At 39.9% G+C, this 25,453-nt stretch overlaps 2 protein-coding genes across 6 annotated transcripts in view; one reads left to right on the plus strand and one right to left on the minus strand.

Annotated features, from left to right (window-relative positions):
• Nucleotides 1-259: 259 nt before the first annotated feature.
• fam177a1a (family with sequence similarity 177 member A1a) lies at nt 260-5,277 on the minus strand. Its single transcript, XM_084914512.1, has 5 exons — nt 5,146-5,277; nt 3,860-4,045; nt 3,322-3,388; nt 2,882-2,979; nt 260-2,789 (listed from the first exon to the last, which is right to left on the minus strand). The coding sequence occupies exons 1-5, from the start codon at nt 5,212-5,214 to the stop codon at nt 2,565-2,567; spliced, it is 645 nt and encodes a 214-aa protein (XP_084770638.1). The 5' UTR covers nt 5,215-5,277; the 3' UTR covers nt 260-2,564.
• Nucleotides 5,278-5,477: 200 nt separating this feature from the next.
• The window catches only part of ttc7b (tetratricopeptide repeat domain 7B), a 29,192-nt gene continuing 9,216 nt past the window's right edge, over nt 5,478-25,453 (plus strand). For 2 of the 5 annotated variants that reach the window (XM_084914507.1, XM_084914502.1), the window contains exons 1-18: nt 5,478-5,672; nt 8,553-8,707; nt 8,786-8,861; nt 8,955-9,047; nt 9,318-9,481; nt 12,593-12,714; nt 15,940-16,018; nt 16,554-16,729; nt 16,900-16,963; nt 17,062-17,199; nt 17,296-17,484; nt 17,615-17,732; nt 19,570-19,627; nt 19,939-20,011; nt 20,185-20,345; nt 20,440-20,556; nt 22,255-22,356; nt 23,050-23,147. In XM_084914507.1, the coding sequence (XP_084770633.1) occupies nt 5,552-5,672; nt 8,553-8,707; nt 8,786-8,861; nt 8,955-9,047; nt 9,318-9,481; nt 12,593-12,714; nt 15,940-16,018; nt 16,554-16,729; nt 16,900-16,963; nt 17,062-17,199; nt 17,296-17,484; nt 17,615-17,732; nt 19,570-19,627; nt 19,939-20,011; nt 20,185-20,345; nt 20,440-20,556; nt 22,255-22,356; nt 23,050-23,147 (2,104 nt within the window). In that variant the 5' untranslated portion in view covers nt 5,478-5,551. Of the gene's footprint in view, nt 5,673-8,552; nt 8,708-8,785; nt 8,862-8,954; nt 9,048-9,317; nt 9,482-12,592; nt 12,715-15,939; nt 16,019-16,553; nt 16,730-16,899; nt 16,964-17,061; nt 17,200-17,295; nt 17,485-17,614; nt 17,733-19,569; nt 19,628-19,938; nt 20,012-20,184; nt 20,346-20,439; nt 20,557-22,254; nt 22,357-23,049; nt 23,148-23,259; nt 23,728-25,453 lie in introns of those variants that run through there. The other 3 variants (XM_084914504.1, XM_084914505.1, XM_084914503.1) reach the window with 3 other exon arrangements.

A 25,453-nucleotide genomic window follows, 5' to 3' on the forward strand; every position in this document is an offset into this window, starting at 1 on the left:
CAATCATAATCTGGGTTTAAATAAGAATGAGATTATTAGAGATTACCTTAAACAGGCTGTTTAAAAACCTTCCAATGTGTCTGAAATGCCAGTTACACGAACACTTGATTGCAGTTCTTGCCAAGAGTGGCAGAACTAGTGATCAGGTTTAGGTGACAATTACTTTTTCACACAGGCACAGGGATAGTTTTTCACAGCACTGTCTATAAAAGAAGAAATAAGTCACACTGTACAACTTTAAAAACAAAACAAAACACCCTTTTGCTTATTTAAAGATTTTATTTACACACAGAATATAGAAATATAAAGATTCATTAAAAGCTTCACTTTAAATCAGAAAATATTTTGCATATGTTAGCCTGCTTTACATAGAGAAAAAAACATCCTTTATACTTGGTGAAAGACATTTAACTGCAAAGTGTACACATCTTTTGCTATGATACGCTGGCATTTCATTGGAGTCTGCTTGTGGACCGATTCTGACTATAAGCGCTGCTACTCTGCAAGCTGAGATCTGAAGCCTGCCATCACACGTCACAGCCAAAGAGAAGATTAAAACAATTTCTAAGAGGCTTAGACTGGCACAAACAAGGACATTCAAAGATTGAAGTATACACGAGCCACTGTTCACAACAGCGTAGAGCATCAGTTAACGATAAAGTCAGATTTAACTGTCGGAAGGTTTTAGATTTTATGTAAAGAGGCTGTAAATACCATCAAAATAGAAACGCAGCTGATTACTGTGACATCTCAAGAAAGGGAAGCAGCTGACTTCATCTTTAAGTGGCACAGAAATAATGAATGAAACATTAGGGCATGTGGAAATGTAACACTTAAACAAGCTGTCCAGAAATTAATAAATGTGCATCAGGTCAATAAATAACTAAACATCACAGTTATGGAGGCCAGAGGTGAAACATTATGGACGACGGAGCACTTAAATATATTAAAACACTTGTAAGTAGTAAAGATTTTTGGATGAAAGAAATTGGTTAGGTCCACGCAGGAGCTTTGGACGATTTGTTCATAGCTGGGACCTGATTCTTTTTTAATTTAGCTTTTAGGCATTTAAATCTCCGCTGTCTTTAGCACACACCTCCAAGCCTGTGGTGCATGAGTTTCATGAACAATGTGACAGCAATGACTAAAGAAAAGATGCAAGGAAGTAATTGGCGGGATCCAAAATGAGGCATTGTTAGACAGATGAGAAGAAGAAAATATATCTGTTTTACTCGAAGACATTGAAAATTCCACTTTTAAAAAACGTTTTTGCACATGATGACCTGATTTGGGTTTTTCCATTTGGGTCCATAATCTGTCTGGGTGCCTCCTTAAAGGGCCAGTTTACCCCCAAATCATTTGGATTACTCCTCTGATCTGTCTGGCTTTTTACAAATTGCTCTGTTTAAGACTGTGGAAATATCTTCCTTCTCTTTTATATAAAGAACTAAAACGACGCTCCTCTCAAATCACAAAAACATTAAAAACCCAGGATGAAATGCAAGCTGTTTCATTTAGGAACTCTTTTTCTTTGTACTTTCTACATTCGCCAGTGAAAATAACAGTGCAGCTGAGCTCAGCCAGCTTGGTACTGCTCAGCTGAGAGCATTTACATCTCACGCCATCTTGAGCCTCTGGTCACGGGTAACTGGAGAGTTATGGTTGGCGGTTCGGCAGTAACGTCAGAGAGGCAGACATCTTTGCATCAGATACCTCGAAAATTGGGCATCTCACACCAAAACAACACAGGTGTGTAAACAGAGCTATGTGCACAAATTTGACGTTTTTTATTTTTACACCGAGCATCTTTTATGAATCAAAACACCGATCAAGTATGATTGAGGTAAGCATGCAAAGGTGAAGGGTCACGATTCACTCATAAACATCTAAGAGACCGATTAACAGACTATATAACATGTACTGAAACGCTTTAGTCTTCATTTTGTAACTACTTTTAACCTTGACAACCCAAAATATTAATACACAGTCCTATAAGAATATATAAGTTAATATATAAGGTCTATCGGTTTGTCTTCTATAAACATGTTAAGGCTTTTTCTGAAGCCTGTCCAGAGATGACAGTGCAGCAAAGACAGGCTGAACTGGATAAGAGTGCAAAACTACTCAATCTCTTCATTGGCATATCAGTGAGGCAACAACTATAACATAACATGTTTCTGTTTAGCAGAGGGGGTAGGACCAACTCTCTCTCTTATTTTTGTCCAGTTCTGGATGGATTTTCACACCAGTCTGTAATTAATAATTGACTGTTGCCTCGAGGATCTACTTCATCATTTTAAAGTGAGCTGAACCTAGGCCCTGTTTAACAGCCTAAGTACATATATCAATCCCTGCCATACACAGATATACATTCACAAGTCAGGCTAGTGCAGCCACCTCCAGCCCTTTTTATGTTTCCCTGCACTCCAAGATCTTCCTTTATAAAATAAAAAAAAATGTAAAAAAAATAACAAAACTATTAGTTTACATAGCTGGGTAGATTAACGGGTTGTCAGCTAACAGGAGTGTGTGTTTTGGAGGTTTCTGTCTGCCACCGTCGCTCTTCAGGAGGGGAGAGGAGATGGGACTCTGTTGGGGTCTTGGTTGCTGAGAGGAGGCTCAGGCTCGAGCTCGAAGCTGATGTTAACAAAGGAGGCCGGAGACACCTCAGGCTGCTCCACCGTAGCCAGACGAGGAGCTGTGGGATCGCCCCGCTTGCCTCTCTGTTGCTCCCCAAGCCGATGTTCCGCCTCCTCTGCCAGACGATTCTCCTCCTCCTCTTCCTCCTCCTGCAGGAAAGCAACAGTGAGCCAGATTAATGTCAATGTTTTTGCTCCTCCGTTTGAGTAAGCAGCTTTTAAGCTGTGACATGGTGTTGTACCTCTTTCTTTATACGGTAGTACTCATCTATGGCATACTGGTACTTAGGTGTAGTGATGCCAAAGAGAGAGGCCAGTTTCTCTCCCATGTAGTCACATACTGCAAAAAACCAAAACAAAACCAAAAAACCCACAAATTAGAGACATCTTCTAAACACTTAAAAAAATGTTTAAAATACAATAATTATAAAACAATTTGTGAAATATGCATTTCATTTCAGGCTTTCTAAAGTATTTATAACATTTCCTGATATTTACACTTCAAAAAGCTATTTTTAAAACTCCCTGAAAGGCTCTAAAGAGCCTTAATGTAGCGATGACACCAGGCCAACCTTCTAGCTTTACTAGCTCTACTTTTATTTAAATTTCTCTGGTATTAGAATGTATTTTCAACCTGCAACGGCTGGTGTTTTATGAGTAATTTTACAATGTAGAGTTTTACCTGATACAGTGGAGGTGGCCATCCTCCACATTTGGAACCAGAAGTAAGGACCCCAGGTCAGTTTGGACTAAAACAGGCATGTGGACATGAGATATGATTAAAAAATAAATAAATCTCAAGAAGCATATTGAAAAATTTTAAAAATTTTCAGTGTTTCAGGTGCATCTTTTTCTTCTTGGACTATATTAGTATTCACAAGTCATAACAATCTGTACAGTATCTCATACTGGGCCTTCCAACTGAGTTCATCCTCTGACTGGAACAAACAATATTAGCTGAATTTCCCTTCAATATAAGCTCAACTTTCTTCCTCTTTTATATTTGGAAACACAAAGAAGTATAAAGAAACACTGCAGTTCCAAATGACTGAAAATGATATAGTTGCTCAGTTTTGTATCTTAACCTGCTGGTCTACTGTGTTCACCAGGAAGCTGTACACTTCAGCTGTGGGACTTAAAAACTAAAACTATGGGCTCAAAAATCCTTGAAAAACCTAATTGATTGTTGTTATTCGGCTCTTGCTGTGCCAATAGCATACCGGATCTACAGAAATAACTTCTTTCTTTGCAGTCTGCTCCTCTTCCTCCTCTTCATCAGTGCTGTACTCCTCCATGGTCTCTCCATTGGCAAAGTAAATGGTTCTGCGAGGAACCTTCACCTTCCCTGGCGTTCCCACGGGGTCCCCCATCTCCACAGTATCAAATTCTGCTTCCCCTCCTGTACTCTGGTGATAATTTGAAACTGTATTACTAATGATATTTTTTAATAAAACACATATATAAGTCAATAAAGAATTGATAGAAGAATTTACTGAAGTAAAAGCTTTTATTAGAGTAGAAAATGCTCAATTTCAGGCCTAATGTAAAAAACAGGTAGCAAATCAGTTCATAAAGTAGGATTGAGGCCTGGAATTTGATTTAACAGTAATTTATATAATTTTAAAATGTATTTTATATCCAACAGGTAGCCAGTGAAGGATGATAGTGATGTGACCATTTTGCTGCTAGTGGTACTGGTACATTTGGACTACCTCCAAATTCTTCAACTTGACCTCAAATCAACAGTTGAAATGTGGACAAAGGTGGAGAATGACACCCAAACCACATATAAACTGGGTTTGGAATGGGAATAGCCCTCCCAAAGCTCTGACCTAAACTCCTTGAAACTTTGGGAACAATGTTTAAAAGCCAGGTCTGTGCCAAGAAACCAACCAATTTAAATGAACTCTACTAATTTTTCCAAGATGAGTGGTCAAATATCCAACAAATTATGCAAGAAGCTTGTTTATGACTAACAAAAGCATCTGGTCAAGGTGCAACTTACTAAGGGACATTTAACCAAACATTAGTGGGGATGTCATGATGCATGCTCAATCATCCAGGTAAGGAAATCCCAAAAAGCTGATTCTGTGATTCTGAGACTGAAGAAGTCACTTGGATGAGTATCGAAAACGATACGTCCAGATGAACAGAATCACATTTTTGGGATTAGTGGGGATGTATGTAAAAATATTGACAACAATATCAGTATCTTCTCTTCCCTAAAATCCAGCACTCATCGGACTTTAAATTGCTGTTTATATAAAACCCTTACAGATACAAAAATAAAAGTGGTCTAATGTGTTTTTCTAAGAGCTGACTGCACACAAAATACAACTCGCGACATCAAAGTACTGGTTAGAGAGTTTAAGTGACTTCAGTTGCTTTGTTTTTGTTGCCCGTTAGCTTCCTTGCTAAGGAAGTAGTTAACTATTAATACTACAAATCTTTATATGAGCTGTCACATAAAGAGAAAATAGTAAACATTTTATTAGCATCAACTAACCTTTTCAGTTTCCATAGTTTGTCCCAATGTAACATTGACATTCGCCAAATACAACGACAAATCTGCCATTACACCTACTTACACCTCACCGTGTTTCTGAGGGCTACTTCCTATTATCGTCAGGAAAAACAAATTTCCTTTCTGATTGCTTCATAATAAATGTTTTACAACATTAAAGGTACATTTTTAATTGTTCTTCTGCGTGATCAAATGGCACCGACAGTACTCAAAGGGCCAAAATAACAGCTAAGTTTAATCAACCAGTGTTTTATTTCATTGTTATAGTCATAAAACAATTAGTGTGTCTTATTTTGAAAGTGGGGACCGGATGCTGGGGTTCACCCAGCGTTAGCTTGCTCCTCCGGTGGTGTTTTGGTGCAGTTGGCGCTGCTCCTCACTCGCCAAAATGACAGCGAGGAAGTCTGGTTCACGACTGGAGATAGAGATAGAGCGATGCCGCTCGGAGGCCCAGTGGGACAAGATTCCAGAGTTGGTGCGACAGCTCTCGGCTAAGCTGATATCAAACGGTAGGAAGTGTGCCGGGTTTCTCCGCTGTTCGTTCATCCAGTGTATGGGGCCTCCTCCCTGGCCTCAGTCCTCGCTACTTCCTGACAGAGGCAGCCGATGCTGGGAGTTGTCGCCTCTGCTTAGAGCCAGTTACCTCGTAAAGACTTTAAGAAAGAGATGTGACAGGTCTTTGTTAAACTTTAGGAAGGTTTGAGTTTAAAGATGTGAACAGTTTTCGCTGCTGTGATTGAGTTCCTGTGTTCTGACAGCTCAGTTTCCTGTCACGCAGGACTTCATTCAGAAATGTATCCATTTAACGTTGGATGTGTTTGACTAGTGTGGAGGATCAATAACGTTTTATGAATTGTACTTCAAGAAACATCGCTAGAGTAAAACGACAGATTTATCTCACATTTTTTATTTATCTATTTATCTTTTCAGCTCACTGTCCCCTTGCCACCAGTTAAACCGATTTGGGGCGCTATCGGGGTACTTACTCGAGACTTTAATAAATTAATATCACCTCTGCCAATTTTTATTTGTGCCGAATTTTCCAGAAGGTTATAGTTCTAAGTTGTACCCCTTAACATTTATTTAATGACGGCCATGCGTTTGCTGAAACCACTAGATATTTAAATGTGGTAGTCTCTCTGGTTGGCTAAGATGGCTACAATACGTGCTAGCTGTCAAACTGCTTTCTCAGGGTATCAGTAAACGGCAGTGTGATATTTTAGTTTAAAAGATAAAACCAGTTAAGCAAGGCTGATGTGTTACTCACGACAGACTTTAAAAAAAAATGTTATTCTTATTTTTTTGGTTATTATAAAAGTTACATGCAAGAAGGACTTTCTCACTTTTCTTAATGACATTTGAATGAAATGAAAATAAGATGAAAGATGAAACTACTTTAACAGAACTATAGTCAAATTCATTTATATGCCAACCTTTGTCATGCAATTTAAATGTGCTTAGCTTTTATGTTTAAACATCATTATTGTTATACAAGGAAACGTTGGTTTATTTTTTTTAAACTTGTATCATTGCATCTGTAAAGGATATGAAACTGGAAATGAGAGAGATTTATTGTGAGATTTGAAAGAAGCAGACAATAAAGCAGGAACTCTGTAAAAACACCTTAACTAAAAAAATTAAAACTAACTGTTGTTTAAATTAAAAACAACTTAAATATAGTAGTGAAGAGTAAGTATAACTGTAAAAACAAATACAACTGTAAACAGAATCCCAGTAAACCTGTATCTTTTGCCTGATGGGAGAAGACTGAACAGGTGATTTGCAGATTAGGCAAGGTCAGTGGTGGTATAGTGTGAAGCTGTGGAAAGTAGACTGCATCCAATGATCTTGAGAGCTATATGTACTGCTTTTTCAAGCTGTTGTTTGTCCTGATTGGTTGTGCTTCCTGAGTCAAGATGGAGAAAGGAAGCACACTTTCTGTAACGGTTCTATAAACATGGATCATACCTTCCCAGCTGATGCTGTATTTTCTTAGCTGTCTTGGTGGGCTTTACTAACAATGACAGTGGTGTTCGTGTCCCTTGATAACTATTGATGTATAGTGCTGCCCAGGAAGCGGAAGGACGAGACCCTCTCCAACAACATGGCCAGTGGTGGAAAAGGAGAGATGTTGAACTATTTCCCTTTTAGAGTCAACAGTAAGCTCTTTAGTTTGAGATGTGTTGAAGGTCCAACTGTTGTCTTTTCACCATCTCATCAGCTGCTGTTCCTCACTCCAGTATGCAGATTCCCTTCCTGTCACAGATAAGACTTACTGCAGTGATATCATCAGTGAAGTTAAAAGAAGCGGAGGCATTTTCCTGTAATTATTTTGGCCACTTACTAAACAAAATAAAACAAGCTTTGTTAAATTCAATTTCACGTATATGAAAAGCCATAATTGGCCTTTGTTTAAGCTACAACCCCTTTAGTGAGCACCAGATTGTTTTTGTATAACAGAGCATAAAAGTCTGTTCGTGATGACCTGAAGCCTCGGGATGTTTCGTAAGTCCCTAGTAAATTCAAGACCTAAATTCAAGTCCACTGTAGACTAGATGTGGATTTGGGGAATCACCACTGATAGTATACAAAAGAAGGAAGTAGCAACTATCACTTTATACACAGGTTTGGTCTCCACATTTTTGCATTTTTATCCAGCACCTTTTTTGTTTGTTTGTTTTGGAGTCATTAGTGAAGATATTCAGATCAGAGCCCGGAGTGCATAATTCTGTCTGGTATGTGTGCAAACAAAGCAGCGTTTCTCCGTGTGCAGATTTGCCATTCTCACTGTAACCCTGAGTAGTTTCTGAATAACCATTAAGCCTCAGTTCATGCATCATAATTTACACTCGGGGTGTTTTGAGCCCCTGTTACTTCCATATTTTCTTCTGTGTTACTTCTTTGCATACTTTTATGGCATTAAATTAAGTCCATGTTGCTTGGCAGATATTTTGCGTGAGTGTACACAGGTTACAGGGTTTGTCATTGTTGGCATGTGGTTGTAGCGACAGCTTGGCTATAGGAAGCTTAGATCAAAGAATACTGTGTTGATGTTAATGCCTCATTGACAAACTCAGGTGCTTGATTGAGAACTTTAAACAGGTGTTCACCCTGCATTAGGCCTTAAAGTCATAAGGCAAATAATGAATGAAAATGGCACACCTTTACAGGTGAGTATCCAAGGAGAACATGCAAACTGCACACCAAGCAACCAGAAATAGGCAGGTTAGGGAGAAACCTAGTGTAAGACGAATAAGGATTATTTTGAACTGGGTCTCATGCTCATGAGCATAATAGATCAACTGTAAGCTCTCAAAGTGTTGGAGACATGCTGGATGAGGACAAAAGGATGTGATGTCATGGTTGCTCTGACCTCCTGCTTGTTCTAGATGACCTGGGCGAGCTGCTGTTGGGTGAATGTAAGCTGCAGACGTACCTGAAGGAGAATCCCATCAAGCAAGGTACGAGTCCCAGGGTCCAACGGCCAAAACTGCTGGAGGTCAGGAAGCATCTCACTGCTGCTCTGGACAGAGGAAACCTGAAGGTAACCACTGGGCTGAAAATCAAAACTCCGAACATAGAGACATCCTTTATTATTTACTCATTTATTCCTCTCTTCTAGCCGGATTACATCCAGGAAGCTAGCCTGTTAATGGCCAAACTGTGCTATGTGGAGGGAGAATACAAAGATGCTTTAGGTGACTCATATTTCTCATATTCAACATTTTTTTTCCCCTCATTTTAGTGAATAAGTAGGTCAGTTTATTAATACATAATTCGTGATTTGACAGGGCACTACAGCAAGGTGAACCTTGACGACATGCAGCTGGCTGGAGCTCCTGTGTACAGGCTGTCTATGATAGCAGAGTCTTATGCGACTAAAGGTATACACAGTCCTTGTTTGTGTCCTCCTTAACCTCACTTAAACTGTCATCAAGCTAATCAGCACTAATCTCTGCAGCACCTCTTCTCTCCACACGGTGGCAGTGCAGTGCCACAGATGTAAAAAGAAGCTGCAGACTGCACTGTTTGTCTTTGCATGTGTTTAACTGATTTCATCTGGGAAAACATTCATCAGTGACAGTAGGTGATGGTGTCAAATAGGGCAAAATGTCTCCCAGTCACACCATGTTTCTTCTCTCTTTCTTCCTCAGGTTTGTGCCTAGAGAAAGTCCCAGCTGCTTCACCGTCTCTATCCAATAAGAACGCCGGGTCTCCGGCGTCCAACAGGAGCATGACCGAGCGGGAGCAGGAGATCATCACCTGCTACGAAAAGTCTGGAGACATTGCTTTGCTCTATCTGCAGGAGGCCGAGAAGGTGTGTTGTCAGGCTGTGATGACTTCACAGAGTGCAACGTTTTCTCTGCGTGTTGTTGTTTTTCACTGTCCTTATGGGCGTGTGATGAACATCCTGCTGACTGCGTTCGAGTTTGACTGATGCGCCACCGCCCTTGACGGCCAACTGGCAAACAAATCTCTTCGTCTTTATTTGCCGAGAGCACAGACTGAGCAAACTGCAGTAAAACTGAGAAGGATGCAGCTCAAATATTCCAACCTGGATGTAGTGATACTTGTGAGAAATTCAACAAAACGTGTGCAATATTACAGGTGCTAGTTAAGGAATACTTTAACGATGTCACGATAATGTATTTAAGACATAGATGGGAAAACCTTCTGTTTATTTTAAAGCAGAAAAGCAGCTTATCAAATGCTGAAACGGGAGATATTTGATTGTTTGTTGAGACTCTAATACCAGAAACTTGCATAGCTTATCTTTTAACATCTTTCTTATTAGTGTTTTAGAGTTGAGGGGCTGTACAGCATGGAAATATACTTTTTTTTCTTTAAACAACAACACTGGGAGCAGTGGGTACATTCATCAAATCACAGAGATGAAACTCTTAAGGGAATGAACGAAAGGAACATTTTTTTTCCCTCCAAAATAATCTCTTTATCTCTCCTGGTGTGCAGTCCTCTTATAATGCACTCCCTGATCCTTAAAGTATTTTACTGTATTCTAGTTTATATTCAAAAGTATGCAAAGTAGCTTTCAGACTAATTTCCTCCACCTTTCGTGTATATATCAGGGCTCTAGACTAACTTTTTGCCATGGGCGTACAGGTACTCCTAACTTTAAAAAGTTAGGCGTACCGGCACAAAAGTTAGGCGCACACAAATTTTATAATAATTTATATAATATAATGTGTTTTTCTGGATACACTGTGCTTTTTCAGCATTCAAAGATTGATGACACCGTGTCAGAGCACTGGCTATGAATTTCAGAAGGATCAGGCCTTAACTTAACAGAAAAGTTAGCAATAGTTCTTTTCCTATTACAGCTACATCCACTTCTGTCGTGCCTAGGCTGCTCACTAGGGCTGGGTATCATCACTGATTTCTATAATCCATTCGATTCCGGTTTTCAAAGTCCCGATTCGATTCAACTTAGCCTCAGACAGTCAGAAATATTATAATTCTGATCATTTATCAGTACTGACTTCATCAGAATTGTGAACATCACAGCAGATGCCTTTGTGTGAAAGTAACTGAGAATAAAACACAGAAAAACATGAAGGAGATTTTCCTGGTCTGGCTTTTTATAGCAGATAACCTTAAAAATATTCTACAATGTTCTGCATATAAAGTTTAAATTTCTTCAGTATTGAACAACAGAAAAAATAGGCTTTCTTGTCCGAGGTCATTTAAGTGAAAAAAAGAAAAGAAAAAGACAGCAGCCGACAGCGCTGTAAACAACGGTAGACTGGTGGGTAATAAACGAATGAATAATACAGAAAACAGAGATTGGAGACGGGAAACTGTTCTTGAAGTACAGAGAGAGATAGAGAGAGAGCTAGCTGTGCATGAAGTGTGATTTTAATTGTCGTGGAAGCAAAACAGCAAAATTCATGACGACATTGATCAAATGTGAAGCGCAGTTTGCTGCTTCTTTTGCTGCTGGCTCGGTGAATTTTGGTTGGAGAGAGACAAAACCTGCAGCTCAGAATCAGCGCAAAAAGACGTAAACGCAGCGCGGACCGGACGCATCAGAATCGCTAAGCTCCGACAGCGTGTCCGTCTACGGCCGTCGGGTGAGAAAGCCGAGAAAGACAAAGTTGATTCTGATGCGTCGGTTCCGCTCCGTGTTTACGTCTTTGTGTGGAATCCGTGTACCTGCTCTCATTTACTGTTTGGTTGTTGTTGAAATGGTTTTGTGAGCTTTAATCTGAGAATCTGGCGTTTCTGGCAAAACACAGTTATATTTAAAAGTCGATTCAGGATTTAATGAATTGATATCGCTTTATTCAAGCTACTCACCTCCCACTTCCACCTGCACTTTCAACTGGACCACGGCCAATCAGAGAGGTCCCGCCCCTTACCATCTCTGATTGGTTTAGTCCACGATAGGGGCAAAATGTGTGTCTGTTGTTGACCACAGGGAAGGTTGCAGATTTTTTTTTTTTTTTTTTTCGCTACCCGAACAGTTGGTCGCACAGGTGCAACCAAATATTTTTTTTTAGTCGCACCACTGAAAAATTTGGTCGCATTTGCGACCAAATTGGTCGCACTCTAGAGCCCTGTATATGTATATATAATATATAGTTATAAGAGATTTTTTGTTTTTAATTATTGTTTTCCAAAACTACCTTATCTCTGTCTTTTGTTCTCTGGTGGTTTGCATGTCTTTAAACATTTTAAAAACTCCGAAATAAAAAGAGAGTTAATAATCAAAAAGGAGAGAGAGCAAATTCTGCAGTACCAGGTTTGACTGTTCACTTGCTTATTTGATAGTTTTCAAAAGGAGAAAAGCACAATGAGTGGTCCGGTATTTTTAACACTGTTACGTTTCCTTAAACGTGGACTCCTCTGACCCTGAAAGTTAAATGTTAAAATTTGACTGCTCCTCAAGAAGTTGTTTCAGGCTTGTTTAATTACGTCCAAAAAGACCGTAAAAGGAAGTATTTAAAACCAGATTTAGTTTTTCGATATAGCCTGATATCAGATTCTTTGTCATATATTGTCTCTTTGTGACACACAATATATTTCCGGCAGGTGTCAATTTTTGGACTGCCAATGAGCCAGTTTAGCACCAGTTTAGAAGTCATTTACTAAAGACAGACATTATAAGAGAGAGACGTGGAACTTGAATAATCCTGAATTGAAATTTGTGGAAGAATTCTGCAACGGGAACGATGGTTGTGGAAGTTTAATTTTCACTGAGGGACAAAATCAAATCAAATAAAGCGGAGGTTGAAAAATCAAAGTAAAAATCAATAGAAGTAAACAGTTAAAAGTAATGCAGTGATTTCCACTGCAGAATCGTGTCTGCTTTTTAAATGCAGAGCCGCCTGAGATTAAAATAAGTCTTATTGATTCAGGTTAGGGGGGTTGAGTAAACTTCTCGTTCTTTTTGTTGTTTGTTGTTGCATAGGCGTTGTCAGCAGGGATTCAGAACCGCAGTCCAAAGCCTGGCCCGACAGCTCAGGACCAGGAGCTGGGCTACTTCCTAGAGACGGGCCTTCAGAGAGCCCATGTCATCCACTTCAAGAATGGGTAAGGGGGGCGGGGAACACATGGTGGTGAACCTGAGAGATCAGACAGGAAAGTTTTTACCTCTCTGGCTCTTGCTGATGTTTTCTTTTTCTTTTTCTTTTTTTAAATCTTAGCAGCCCTCTGTGGGCATTCTTCACTCATTCAGCAGTTGTGGTGTTACAGAGCTGCTGACAGGTGGAATAAAAGCAAAAAAAAGTGTGAACACGGTTAAGTAACTTTCACGGTTGAGCTCAGAGCAGTTCACACAGTGCACTAAATGCTGCTGGTGGTTTCAGTGTTGCAGCAGCTGCTGGACGCCTCGTGATAGATTTGTAGTCGCCAGCGTGAAGTCTCTGTCCTACAGGGTTTCTGTTTTGTTTTGTTTTTTCTTTCTTTTTACTTATTGCTAAATGATTTGTTTTTGCTCTGAAGCAAACCAAAAATATGTAGACAGTATACATACTCTGTTTTTGTAAATATTAAAGTCTGGTCTCAGGTATAAATATGACATCACACAGCAACTTGTCATAGTTTCTAGGAATAACATGGTTTCATTTGAAGCTTCTAGCATAAAAAAATGCCTCACACAGCATTAAATGTCCATAAAAAATATATTGTGTGTGTATATATTGGAATGTGACTTTAAATAAGGCCTGTTACTCTTTAACTCTCCTGTCATGTGTTTGGCCAAAGGTTTAAAAAATTAGGTCATCCTGTGTAGAGAGTTTCTTCTGCTTTTGGCTTTGCATGATGTAAATGTGGGATGATATGGTTTGGATGGTTAAAGATTTCCAGTATGGAAATCTCAGCAGTGTTGGGTAAGTTACTTTAAAATAGTAACTTAGTTACATTACTAGTTACTTCTCTCAAAAGTAACTCAGTTACTTCAAGTTACTCGTTACTTTCAAAGTAACTAGTTACTAGGGAAAGTAACTTTGGTTTTACTCAGAATTCTCTTGTTAATGTGTTTCTTCCATAACTTTGCCAGTCTTCTAGCTTGCTTACTTGCCACAAGTGCACTGTGCCACCTACCAATAGAAAGGAAAAGATAATGTGCATATTTCCACGAGAGAAATCCCACGCCTGGACCGTCATTGACTGCTGCCATGATTCTAGCCTCCGTCACAGTGTCATGTGCGCCTTTTACATCCAACACAAAAACTGCAGTCGTGGTGCTTTCGATTGTACTCAGAACTCGGAAATTCTGCCTTCTGAATAGGAAGATGTAGGTAACACCAGACTGCAGATGAGCTGCATACAGAGCTGGACTGGGACAAAAAAATCGTCCCGGGCATTTTGACTAGAGACCGGCCGCCATTATAGGAAAAATCATAAAGCCTTTGAATGAAAATAAACACTGTTGTGACAGTGATGTACACTGTTTTGATGGTATATATGCATCAATCTATCAATCGTTTGTTGTAAGATTCAGATAATTATTTTTAAAAGCTAGACATTTTAAATGAGAATAAGAAAGAAAAGTATTTCTTTGTGCCCCCCTTTCCCTGTTAATGCCCTACCTGGCCCCCTGGCAACACTTTGCTAGATCCGCACCTGCACAGTTACCAGCTGTCAGCTACCTAAAAAAGGATCCTGGTGTTATTTGTCTCTCAGAAACAGTTCATAACTTCCCTTCAACTCATTCATGTCACCTAAAAGGTAAACCTGTTTCTCCATCACAGCTCTGATGATTCAGTAAGGACATCTCCTGGTTTCATCTTCATGTTTCCCTCTCACCAGATAACCAAACCATATCATGACCAGCAGCTTTTTTGCAGCTGTGGCTCCAGCAAACATCAGCTGATACTAGAAATTAATATTAAATAAATTCTAACAACAGCTGATCAAGCTTAAACGTGCTGCTGTTGTTTAGCGCGACATCCGCTGGTTTCCTCTTTCGGCGCAAAGTGAGCGATAAACAAACAAGAGAGCCGATCAGCTGATCACTGATCAGTTTTCATGATTGAAGTAGAAACGGGAGAGGGAGGGGGAGAATGAAAGAAGAGGCAGCTGTGCAGCAAAGACACAGAATAACTCCAGCTTTGTGCCTTTTTCATTGTAGCTGAATTACGGGACAAACTGTTCCTTTTCACCTCAATAAGAAACGCGTAATATTTTTTCTGAATACCAGACGGGACGGTTGGCAACTCTAATAACTTATGAACAAAATAAAGTTCAACATCATTAACTTCATAGCACCCACCCAGCTGTATAGAAACTCCGTCATGCTAGCTAGCACGCAGTACGGAAAAAGTCAGAATAACGAAAATAAACTCCACCTAAACTTGGTTTATATCTGACCCAGAGAGACTGCAGGTCATAACTTCTTACCTGAAGTTCAGTTCACACTTGGACCGGCGGCCGCCTCGGGTCTCTCCTCCTCCTGCGTCCCCTTTCTCTCATCCACCTGCTGGCTTCCACCACTTGCTAATGTTACTGAATCTGTGGAAGCTCCGCGATAGCCACCACACGAAGTAACGAGTAACGACCCTATCTAAATCCCAGTAACGACTAACGCGTTCCTGATTTTGCCATAATAACTAGTTACCGTGCTCGTTACCACAATAATAACGTAGTTACTGTAACGCGTTACTTAATAACGCGTTAGTCCCAACACTGAATCTCAGTCACATGACGTTGCCTGTGAGCAGAAAGCCCACCTGCTGGTGGCAGCAGTAGCAGCCAGTCAGAGGAAAGTTAAAAGGTTGGTGGAGCTGAAACAGTTTAATTCAAACTTAGAGTCCCCACAATATAAAAGTCTTTGCATAGTCATGCAAAGATATTCAGAGAGTCCAAGTATAAAAACATGGAGCTGGAAATTAGTGTCTGAAATTAGTGAGTTTATATTTGCACCATTTTCAAATTGTTTAAAAAAATAGTAAATGATGTGAAACAGTATGATCTCCTAAACAGTTGTGTTTTGGTGCATGCATAGGCTGCCTTTTACAAAATGTAATCATAATAAACCAAGTAAGTGAAACCTAATTCAACACCTTTATCTAACGGTTTCTGTTTGTTTCCGAGGGGAAGCCAATGAAACTGAGCTAAATCAACTTGTTTCAGACAGAAGATAAACAGAAAAATTGGGATTATTTTGAACTCTGAATCATGCAAAGCTACTCAAGTAGTCAAAGAAAACCAATACACACAAAATTAGATGAGTCTGTGCACTGGACTCAGTGTCGTTCAGCAGGTGGTAATATATATTTTTTTTGTCTTTCCTCTTTTCTGTCTCCATCATTGCAGCAACCTGACACAAGGTGTGGGCAGGTTTCGAGAGATTCTTCGGGCTATTGAGACCAGAACCACCCAGAACCTACGAATGGTGAGGAACAGTTTATTAACACTTAAGGGAACAGCTTGGAATTTTTGGGGAACATAATTGTTTTCTTCATAGGTACTTTAAGGTACTAGAAGTAAGATTTTGTTCTTATTTTTTTTTTTAAGACTGTCTGTTCAAACTGCTGCATCTTCACAGTACAGAACAAACTGTTGTTGCACATTTAAGCTGACAGAAGTCAAACTGACTTCTCAAAAAAAAAAAAAAAAACATTTTGCCTCAGTGAGTGGTAGACAGAAGGAGAGAGAACTTACACTGCACGGCACTGCTGTCCACAGATTTTTTGATTTGTACTTCAAAAGGAAAAAGGTTTCTATATCTGGCCTCTAACAACAATAGTGAGGTTAACTAATGGTCACTGACACCAAAATTCAAATGATTTATATCTACACATCCCCAAAGTTGAAAGTCAAACACTTACCCAACAAACGAATGACAGAGCCCAACGCAGAGGCTTTACCCAGATTAAAGCCTGTGCTGTGCTATAAGAAGTTAATATACAAGTGTTGTGTTCGTACAGACCATAGCCAGACAGCTTGCAGAGATCTTGCTCAGAGGAATGTGCGAACAGAGTTACTGGTCTCCTCTTGAAGACCCACCCGTTGTATCGCCCCTGGACGATCCGACACGCCAAGGACACACTCATAGCAAGAGCTACAGCCTAAGCCGACGCCCACGAGTGTACTCGGGAGAGAAGTAAGAAGCAAAGCACTCGGCGTGGATACCAGATTAAATCTGCTGCCAGTGTACTTTTCCACCAATTTGTTCTCATCACTTTTCTCTCCATTTTTTCCCTCCCTTTTTTTTTTCTCCCTCTCATCCTCGTCCCACTCCATCGGCCTCCCGCTGCGTTCCTCTCCTCGCAGTCTGTTTTGCCCTCAGGAGAACACAGAAGAAGCATTGCTGCTGCTGCTCATCAGCGAATCCATGGTGAGGCACAAACTCTCTGCAGAGTAAACCAAGCCAGAACACTGAGCTGGTTTTTCCGTATTCACACCTATGCATACGTGGGCATTTGTGTGTTTCAGGCCAACCGTGATGCCGTCCTAAGCAGAATTCCTGAACACAACAACGATCGGATCATCAGTCTGCAGTCGGCCTCGGTGGTGTATGACCTGCTGACCATAGCTTTGGGCAGGAGAGGGCAGTATGAGATGTTGTCAGAGGTGAATGAGGGATAGTATTTTCACTGCTTTTTTCCCTCGACAAACGTTGATGCCTAGAGACATCCCGATAAAACAGAAAAATGTACCTTCTTTCAGTGTTTGGAGAGAGCCATGAAGTTTGCCTTTGAGGAGTTCCACTTGTGGTATCAGCTCGCCTTGTCGCTGATGGCAGCAGGCAAATCAGCTCGTGCCGTTAAGGTTCTCAAGGAGTGTATCCGCCTGAAGCCCGATGACCCCACCATCCCGCTGCTGGCCGTAAAGCTGTGCATCGGACCTCTCCACTGGGTGCGAACCGTACAGCTGAGCTGCCCTGTGAGGGCGGTTTGTTAGTTCTTAATATAACTGCCTCCAACATGTTCACCAGTGTCTAACTTTCTCTTTCTGTTCCTATAAATTTCCCTCTGTCATCATTCAGCTGGATGAAGGAGAGTGCTTTGCAAAGATGGTGATTGACATGGGAGAGAAAGCAGCTGAATTCAGAGCCAAAGGCTACTTGGCTATAGGTTTGGTTTACAGCCTCAAAGCCACTGATGGTAAGTCTGTTCAGGAGAAGTTCCATCCTGAACTTCTCCTGAACTTCTCCTGTATTAAGGGTGATTTGGACTCTGGTCCAAATCACCCTTAATACATTTTTTTTTTTTCAAACATGCCCAGGTCAGGAGGGCTTTCTCTTTTTTGTGATTTTGTTTTTTCCAGCTTTCAAATGGTTGTGCATCATCAATTTGTCCCTGCTGCCTACTATGGCCTATTTCACACTGTTAAAAATTTAAATTGTAGGGTCATTTTGTCGCAGTGTCAGGAATTCAGTTCATGTGCAAAAGGCCATGAAAAGGCTTCCAAGAAATCCATCACAGCACTTCATGTATGCAGGGGCGTGGCTAAAAATTCTCAGCTGCAGACCTGTCACCAGGGGCCAGTGTCGGGAGATGTTTTTGAGCCTGTTAGTTTGTCTGTTATGACACCTATTGCCCAACAACAGCACAAACACAAAGAATTTTTGTTTGTAGTGAAGTGAAGTGAAACTGAGCGATAACAATGAAAACGTTTGATGGGGTTTCTTTTCTTTTTTTTGAGCTCCTTCCTCTTCGCGGTGAACTCGATGCTGCTCTTTCCCGTTCAAGCAACTTTCAACCACTTAATATGACAAGCAAGGGGTGGAGCTGTATATGAAACTGGGCGCTCATTGCAATGATCATATCTGTGTAATCCTCCTTTGTAACACTTAAACAGACCAGTATTTACAAAATGGTCCTAATGTTTTATACAGTATGACCTGAAATGAGCAACTGAGGCCATAAACCAAGGTTTACGAGGTCCTGACCGTTTTCGATGAGGTTTCTATGGGATCATAGTTCTTTTTGCCCCCTGGTGGCCATTAAAATGAATGCAGGTTTAAGGTTTTCACTTTTCAGACCCAGATGCTGCTTCCATCTTTTTTATACATTTATTTATACATATTACACTTTGATCTTTAGTGTGCCAGACCAGTGAATATCGTCTTTCTGTCAGTGTAAAGAAGTTTAACTGCACATTTAATCCCTGCGATATCTCGATAGAAGAAAAAGAAGTGCAGTTTAAGCACCACACCTCATGTTTTATTACATTTCGAAGAAATGCTGCTCTATTTAAATGAAAGGAGTGTGTCGGCACGACTCTTTGGGCTTAAATTGTAAGAAATAAATGTGTAAAAATACAGTAAAGGGTCTGGTAGCTCAGAGCCCAGACTGTCCTGTAATTAGAAAGTGGAAGGCTTTTGTTAATTGCCAGAAAATGCCATATTTTATTTATTTTCCTGTGGACACGTCGTACAAACGTTGTCATTTAGTTGTTTGTCTATTGCTTCACAAGTTTTGTGTTGTACAAATAGCTGTGTAGGAGGTCTTTAGCACTAGGACAGGCTTTAAAATTTATAAAAACGCAGTTAAAAGTCCAAAATTTTTACCCTGCTTCACAGTCCAGTGGTCCTTATGTTTGACACCCCTGTTGTATACTGTTGCAAATTTATCACACCTTTGCTCACTCTGAGTAAATTCAAAGTAAGGGAAGTGTGAGTCATAGTTCTTTAAGTCTATGTTGAAGCCATGAGTTCTCTCCTCATTTAAAATCATTCACCTTCTTGAGTGTTCAGCCACTTTTCAAGTGGTTTTGCTTTTGGGTATGTGTGCTGTCAAGGGACTCTTTTTGTTTGTGATGAGTATGATGGCAGATCTCTATTGAGCGCTTGCTTACATGAGGCGATGCATCATCTGTTTCTGTTTCTGGCCCAGATGTTTTTGCAGTATGAAAAGAAGTGTGCAAAAAGCTGCAGTGATTCATAATCTGTGTTAATGTAAAACCCATCAGTGTGTTTGTGTCTCTGCATGTCTTTAGCGTCATTGCGGAGCACACAGGAGGAATACCAGAGGAAAGCTTTGGGAGCCTTCCAGAGGTTCGGACTGAGCTATGATGCTCTGTTTTCTTTTTTACACTTTAAACTTACCACCCTGCCAAACCATTACATTATGCTTTTGACTCATTTGAACCTTCGTGCTTGTGCTATGACTAATCTGTGCGCAGTGTTTGGCTTTGACATTCTTTATTTCCATAAATATGGTCAGCATTTGCTTCCCTTTTCCACTCGTCTTGCTGCAGCGCTGACCTTATTTTTCCACTGGGATCTTTAAAGTTTTATCTAACCATATTTAATTTTTTATTTGCTGCCTCTTGAACACAACCTCTCCTTTCTCTTCTCATCTGTAGAGCTCAGAGTCTGTCTCCAACTGACCATTTGGCAGCCTTCTACTTGGCGCTGCAGCTTGCCGTGTCCAGACAGGTAATGCGATGTACAGTCGTAGCAAGAGAAAATCAACACAAGTGTTTGTGACACTAAAGGCAGACGTCCAAAATCAAAACTCCAAGGAGTTGCACATATTTAACAAAGTTCTTTTTATCCCAAATGTTGTGAAAACCTGTAGTTTGTGTACATATGTGTGTGTATGTGTGTAGATCCCCGAGGCGCTAGGCTATGTTCGACAGGCGCTGCAGCTTCAAGGAGATGACGTCCACTCCCTTCACCTGTTGGCCCTGCTTCTCTCTGCCCAGAAACACTACCACGATGCTCTCAATATCATAGAGATGGCTCTCTCCGAGTACCCTGAAAACTTCAAGTGAGCTCACAGACATCACACTGAGGCACACACGAGGTTCTTTTTTTTAATTTAGCTGGATCAGGCTGATTGTGAGTTTGTGTGTGTTGTGTAGTCTGTTGTATACCAAGGTGAAGCTGGAGGCTATGTGTAGAGGACCCGAAGAAGCTCTGCTCACCTGTAAACACATGCTGCAGATCTGGAAGAGCTTTTACAACCTTACCAACCCCAGGTACGCACACACTCCCCCCAGATAAAACCACTACTATTACTACTACTAATAATAATAATGGTAACAGTGATGATAGAATTTACAAAATGCAGACAGGCAAAACTAGAATATCATCAACACCAAGGTGCAAGATGGATGACAAACCAGACACCAGATGGTTAAAACCATCATGTAATAGAAGGTGGTCACAGATTTTTGTGAACGTCATCTTGTCAGGCAGGTGGTTTCAAATACACGGGGCCTCACATCTAACGTCTGCTGCTAGTTTAAGTCTTAACTTTGGAAGTCGAGGATCTAAAGAACGATGAAATGTTCAAGTCATACATAAATATTACAAAACACGGAGCCTGTGGCTAGAAGGCAGGATTGGTGTCATGTGTTCTAGCAAAACCAGTAAATGGCCCCCCAAAAAACCTCTCTGCTCTATGTCAGCCCCTCCCAAACTTAAGAAAAACACTGCACATGGGAGTAAAGTCACAGCGGGAGGTACTCGCTTTCTGTGAGTCGTCCTTTTAATATTCAGTGTGTTCCAATTTTGATTTTTGATGATGATTATCCAATAACGGCTCCACCAAAGTCAAGAGAAATAAAATAGTTATTATTTGGTCAGATAAATGAACAATAACACATGGTTCAAATCACATGGCTTTGTTTTATTGTTGTTTCCTTTTTATAGTCCCTTAAATTTTGGGAATCACTGCTTCTCTTGTTTCTGGTGCTGGAGCTGTAACAAAACAAAGAGTTTGAGCTTTTTTATTTGTTTGCTTTTATTTTAAATAATTAAGATACGGTGCCAATAAAAAAACAATAACTAGACCTGATTTAAATGTTACTATCCCCTTTAAGGTAATATACTTCCAGATTATTACTTGTGATCAGCGGTTTAAAACCAAACAAAGTGCATCAGATGTTGAGCACCATGATGTCATCCCCCAGGGTAAAACTGGGCGTCTAATCTAATGTCTTGAGGAGTTGGAGGGAGAGCATTTGTAACCGAGGCAGGTGGCTGTGATTTCCCATTTCTCCTACTCTTGAGATTGAGCTCCCTGTGGCTTTGACCTCTATTCCAAAATAATATTAAGGCTGACAGGTCGCTGCTGTGAAGATCTGAAGATGCAGCCCTCGTCCTAAATAAGCACCTTCGTGTGGTCATAATGGGACCGGTGTGGAGCTCTGAGATGGGTGCAGAGGTGTGCAAGGAGACTACCTTGAAGGAGCTGGCCACCAAATGTAACATTTTTAAGACTTTTAAAAAGAATTTAAGACTCTAACTTTGTGAAGACTGGATTACACTAAACTACCAACTGAGCACTTTCATGGAGAAACATTTAATTTATTCTAATGGTCTTGGCATTTAAAAATGCTATAATTCCAGGCATGTTTGGTGATGTGTACTAAAAAGCGTCTGTGGACAAATATTAGTTAATAACATAAACTGTAAATAAAGTTTACTGTTGATGTTAACCTGATGTTAGGTTTGTTTTTAATTTTAATCAAAACCTCACTATGTGAAAACATAAGCTAGTATTAGTTTATATTTATGATCCTGCAACTCTTGCCCTAATTAAATGTGCATTTAGTAAGTTTTAAAAAAAAAAAAAATGTTTTACACACTTCTTTTTGCAAATTTTCTGAATGGATTATAGCATAATTATGAAATATAAGACCTTCCCCGACTCTCTCTGTTGATTCTGACAGTCTGTGGAGTGACTTCTTTGTGAAGAACTTGGGAATTTTCTGCAAATATCCAAAGGATGTGGCATTTACGCCCGCTCCCGAGTGCCGCTCCCAGTGCCAACAGTGAGGAAGTTAACATTAGCTTATGAATGGTGTCCACTAATCACTAATGTCAACAAACAGGCACAACAGGAACACAAAAGAAAAAGGAAACACTGATGTGGCTTTACATATGGCATTTAATCCATAGTTTTCAGGACTACAGATCACTTTAAGCCATCTTTTTTTCTGGCTAATGTTAGCCAATGCTAGTAATATGCCTAATTTCTTAGTTTTTTTTTTTTGTCTGTGTGCATTTGTCCCATTTAAATGTTTCAATCATCAAACAGAATTTAATACAAGATAAACAACCAGAGTAAATACAAAATGCACTTTTTAAATTATTTCATTTATTAAGTGGGGAAAAACCTACCCAAACCTGCCTGTTCCTGTGTGAAAAACTTATTGCCCTCTAAATCTAATAACTGGTTGTGCCATCCTTGGCAGCAAGAGCTGCAATCAAGCATTTGAATAACTGGCAATGAGTCATTGTCTCTTCATTAATAACACAGTTCCCTTGAAGCTTGATCTAACTAAGAAAACAAAAGGTAACCAAATTTACTAAAATGCTTTATCTCCTTGTTTTGGAGGTCATGTTTGCTCAGCAGCTCAATCCCAGGCCGTGTGTGTGTTTGTGTTTGTGTGTGTGCGTGTGTACTTGCATGCGTGCGGATGTGCTTTTTTCCTTTGTTTACATCCACGTGTGTTTCGTGGCAGTGATTCGGGGCGTGGCAGCAGTCTGTTGGATAGAGCCATAGCAGACAGGCGACAGCTCAACGCTATGACCCTGCCTGACTTTAGTGACCCTGAGACTGGTAGGTACACACACCTGAAATCTACGTGCTCAGCGTTCATCAGTAAACATGGAGTCAAACTTGTTTAATTATTCTCTCTCATCTAATGGTCATCCTGATGTCTTTTTTACAGATAGCAGAGGGAAAAGTCTATAAAAGAATCTGATTTCTTTTAACTTAATGTATAAACTTTAAAAAATGGGAGCATTTTAAAAAATGTTGTTTGAAAAAAGGTCTTTTTGTTTCTATCCTTTCTTTAATCCTTCATTAATTTCACTCATTTCTGTTTTATTTCCTCTTTTTTAAGTCTCAGGTTCTTCCTCTTCGCTCTCTGGTTTCGAACCAGTCTCCCCCACCTCCCCCTCCACCATGTCCACCGTCTCCTCCCCGCTGTCTTCCCCTTCTTCCCCTGTCTTCATCTTCCAGCCTCCCCGTACTCCTCTGCCTCCACTCCGAAAACCATCTTTCCGCTCTCCTCTTCCTTCCCTTCCCCCTGCCCTTCCTCCTCCTCCTCCTCCTCCTCCTCCTCCACCTCCACGCACAAAGACCAGGACTCACTCCTTCTGCAACCACGCCATAGTCCGCCAGCTGTCCTCCAACTGTAATCCTCCTCCACGTCCGCTCTGCCTGTAGCACGGTGTGGAGACTGACCACAAACAGATGTCATCACTAGTTACTTTTGCCTGTTTCTGTGATTTTCGAGCTACATATGTTATGACTGCTGTTAGTTATAACATCATAAAAATTTATGTCCAGAAACACGAATAGAATTAAAGATCCAAACTATATTACGAAGCACTTCGGAGCCTCCTGAAAGACCAGTTGGATCTCTGTCATGCTCATGAAGTCATGAAATTTCCTGTACTGCAGAGTACTGTCAGGCCAAGCTGTATTACTTTAATAATGCTGAGAAATTCACTGATATTTAAAACTTAAAGAGGACGGAGGCAGCACCATTTCCTGACACATTTAAATCCTCCTGGATGTGGTTTTAAGGCAAAAGAAAAATCTTAAAAGTTAAAAAATGCTTCTGCATTTTTTGGAGAAGATATTAATTACCTGCTTTGCAATTATTTTCTTACTTAAAGGCATCACTTGTTAGTTCCTGGCTTAATATAATGTGCCCATAAACCACCAGCTATCTTTGAACTGTTCGATATCTAAGAAAGCTCCTCTTATGAGCAGCCACATCCTTCTTGTGCTTTCACCCGCACTGATCGGATCGTGAATTAGAGAGATTTGTTTAAGCCTGGACAAAGAGACTAAAGAAACTAACCATTTTGGAGTTTTGGCTGAGACAAACTCCACAGAGCTGCTGTAAATCCTGGCATGTTTGCAGAAACTTTGATGTGAATTGAGCTGAGTTTTGATGCATTTGCTTTGCTTATTTTGTGACTTAAACATGCGCGCACACACACACACTCATTTTATTTAGCTAAAATTTATTGATCAGATGGGGGGGAGGCGGTTTATGTTATAAAAGATTTTTTTTTTCCACAGATCACAGCTGCACTTTCTCTGCACCTCTGTTTTTGTTTTTAATAATTTTCAGTGTTTCCATCTCAGCCAGCATTAATTTGTCGTGCTTCCCAGTTTTGATGTTGTCTGTCCTTGTTGCCATCTCTCTTACTAATGATAATAATAATGGTAATGGTTGTCTTTTAGATTATTTTTCCCGCAGGCCACAGAACGGTGACAGCTAGTTGATCATCATGGTTACTGAAAATATGATAAATTTACTTTCTTTAGGAGATTTTTGAATGATTAGTTCATTAAAAAGCTAATTCAGATACGCAGGTGCACCACATCATGAGGTGTAAAATATAATGTTCCTCACCAAATTTTGAAACAAAAACCTGTCATGACTTGAAATATGGGCCTTCTTGACATTTTGGTATTTAAAAAAACTTTATGGCACTAACTACTTAATAGGCCACTGGGTGTGCATTTATGGAGGACTGACTCTGCCAAACATTAAAAAAAAAACAGAAAAAAAGAATGAATGACTCAGTAAAATGAAGTAATTTGCCATTAAGCAAACAAACTAGAACATAATTAGTGTTTTATAGCACATAAAAATTAGCTTTTACCTACAGTTATTTTAAGTATTCCTTTTAGTGCATTTATTCCTACAAATAATCGTTATTTACCGATTATTTTTTCTTGACCTAAATATTTCAGGACTTCCACACATACTGATTTTTTTATTTTCTATACATATTTTTTTTTTCCATCTATGCAAAGAAACAGCGCTCTTATTTTGAAAGTTCAGTTACTGCTAATTCCATGAGAATTCTTTTTACATTTTTTTTTTTTTTTTAAATGTA

The sequence above is a fragment of the Perissodus microlepis genome, chromosome 19 (assembly GCF_051167445.1).
Source record: "Perissodus microlepis isolate ML-2025 ecotype Zambia chromosome 19, ASM5116744v1, whole genome shotgun sequence".
Lineage (NCBI taxonomy): Eukaryota > Metazoa > Chordata > Actinopteri > Cichliformes > Cichlidae > Perissodus > Perissodus microlepis.

Coding starts and splice junctions, on each gene's coding strand:
- fam177a1a (XM_084914512.1), bottom strand. CDS start 5,214: ATGGCAGATTTGTCGTTGTATTTGGCGAATGTCAATGTTACATTGGGA. Junction 3,389..3,859: donor AAGTTATTTCTGTAGATCCG/GTATGCTATTGG, acceptor TGCCTGTTTTAG/TCCAAACTGACCTGGGGTCC. Junction 2,790..2,881: donor ACTACCGTATAAAGAAAGAG/GTACAACACCAT, acceptor GCTTTCCTGCAG/GAGGAGGAAGAGGAGGAGGA.